The sequence below is a fragment of the Austrofundulus limnaeus genome, unplaced genomic scaffold (assembly GCF_001266775.1).
Source record: "Austrofundulus limnaeus strain Quisiro unplaced genomic scaffold, Austrofundulus_limnaeus-1.0 Scaffold1243, whole genome shotgun sequence".
NCBI classification, from domain to species: Eukaryota; Metazoa; Chordata; class Actinopteri; order Cyprinodontiformes; family Rivulidae; genus Austrofundulus; species Austrofundulus limnaeus.
The window spans coordinates 8526-9828 of record NW_013953645.1 but is presented as its reverse complement, the minus strand read 5'-3'; the positions used below and the strand labels follow the sequence as shown (position 1 = coordinate 9828).

Here is a 1303-nt window from a genome sequence, read left to right as displayed (position 1 = left end):
GACTTGTGGGACAAAACTATAAAAATATTTCAATTTAAACATTTAAGAGACAAATGTATGTACAAGTAAAAAGTAAAATTGAAAATATATATTTAAAAAAACAGTCAAATTTGAAGTGTGTTAAAAAATCAATTAAATGAGAATTAAATTACAAAACATGAAGTTCTTTTTTAATTGAATTGGTGCATTTTAAGTGTATTTATTTATTTAATGGTTCATTTATATATTCCTGCTTTTATTTATAATTATGTCAGTTTTGGTCCTCCATACCCTCCAGGACCAGGACTGCTCTATGAAGCCAAACACACTGTAAACATAAATCATTATTTATCAGTTCAGCCTGTTTTTTTAATCCACAGTGCACAAAAATATCAGTGAATTGAAAGTATGTGTGTAAAATAGTTTCCTCAGTTTGTTGTTATTTACATTGTAAATATACCTGATTGGTGCTGCCAGAATCACAGGGAAAAGCAGCTGCATCACGTATCGCACATTTTGGCACCTTAGACTTTCCGTAGAAGCTCGTTCACGTGACGAACCTGAGCGCGCTCAGAGCAGGCTTGTTCCACTTGTTCCTGCAGCTGCAGAGAGGTGAACTCAGCTCGGCTTCACTTTGTTTTTCAGGTGTGCTTTTAACAGTTTGGACGCTTTATCACAAACACGGAATGACGATTTAAGCTGCCAAGAAACTAGCATCTAAAGGAAGGAGGCTAACAACAAGCTAAACGGCTAATGCTAATACCTGCGTTAAAGTTCGTTTCAGACTTTGAGGCTTGAGTCTGGGTCCAAACTGATCTAACAGCAGGTTCGTGTTCCTGCTGCAGTAAACATGGCAGAGTGGGACGCTTACTACCACAATGAGGAGGAGGAGGAGGAGGCAGGAGAGGCAGAACTGGCTGCAGGTAAGATGGGAACACTGGTGTGTGTGCAGCTCCAGTACAACTGTGTTTTCATGTTTTAACTAAAGAAATGTAAACAGAACCAAGGTTATCAGAGGTCAGGGCCAGATTAACACTAGGCTGCATCCTGTTCATCACCTCAGGATCTCCACAGTTTGTCAAAATGACAATTAAATTAACACATTATAAAGTAATTATACTCAAATTATAAGTTTATTTTGAAGTCCAAATTCTCATAGAAGAACTGCTGCTGTGTCCTCATGCTTCACATGATGCCATGAAAACAAAACATTCAGCTGAACTAATTTTTTGACAAAAAATGGTGAAATATGTGAGCCATCATATCGAAATGAGGATTAAGTCAAATTAGGTCAAAATGACCTAATTATATTTTCAGATTATTG

General features: G+C 36.8%; 1 protein-coding gene across 1 annotated transcript in view; it reads left to right on the top strand.

Annotated features, from left to right (window-relative positions):
- Positions 1 to 537: 537 nt before the first annotated feature.
- The window catches only part of LOC106534679 (X-ray repair cross-complementing protein 6), a gene marked incomplete at its 3' end in the record, with an annotated part of 9169 nt that continues 8403 nt past the window's right edge, over positions 538 to 1303 (top strand). Inside the window, 1 exon segment of the mRNA XM_014031385.1 lies at positions 538 to 902. Within this exon segment, the coding sequence (XP_013886839.1) occupies positions 830 to 902 (73 nt within the window).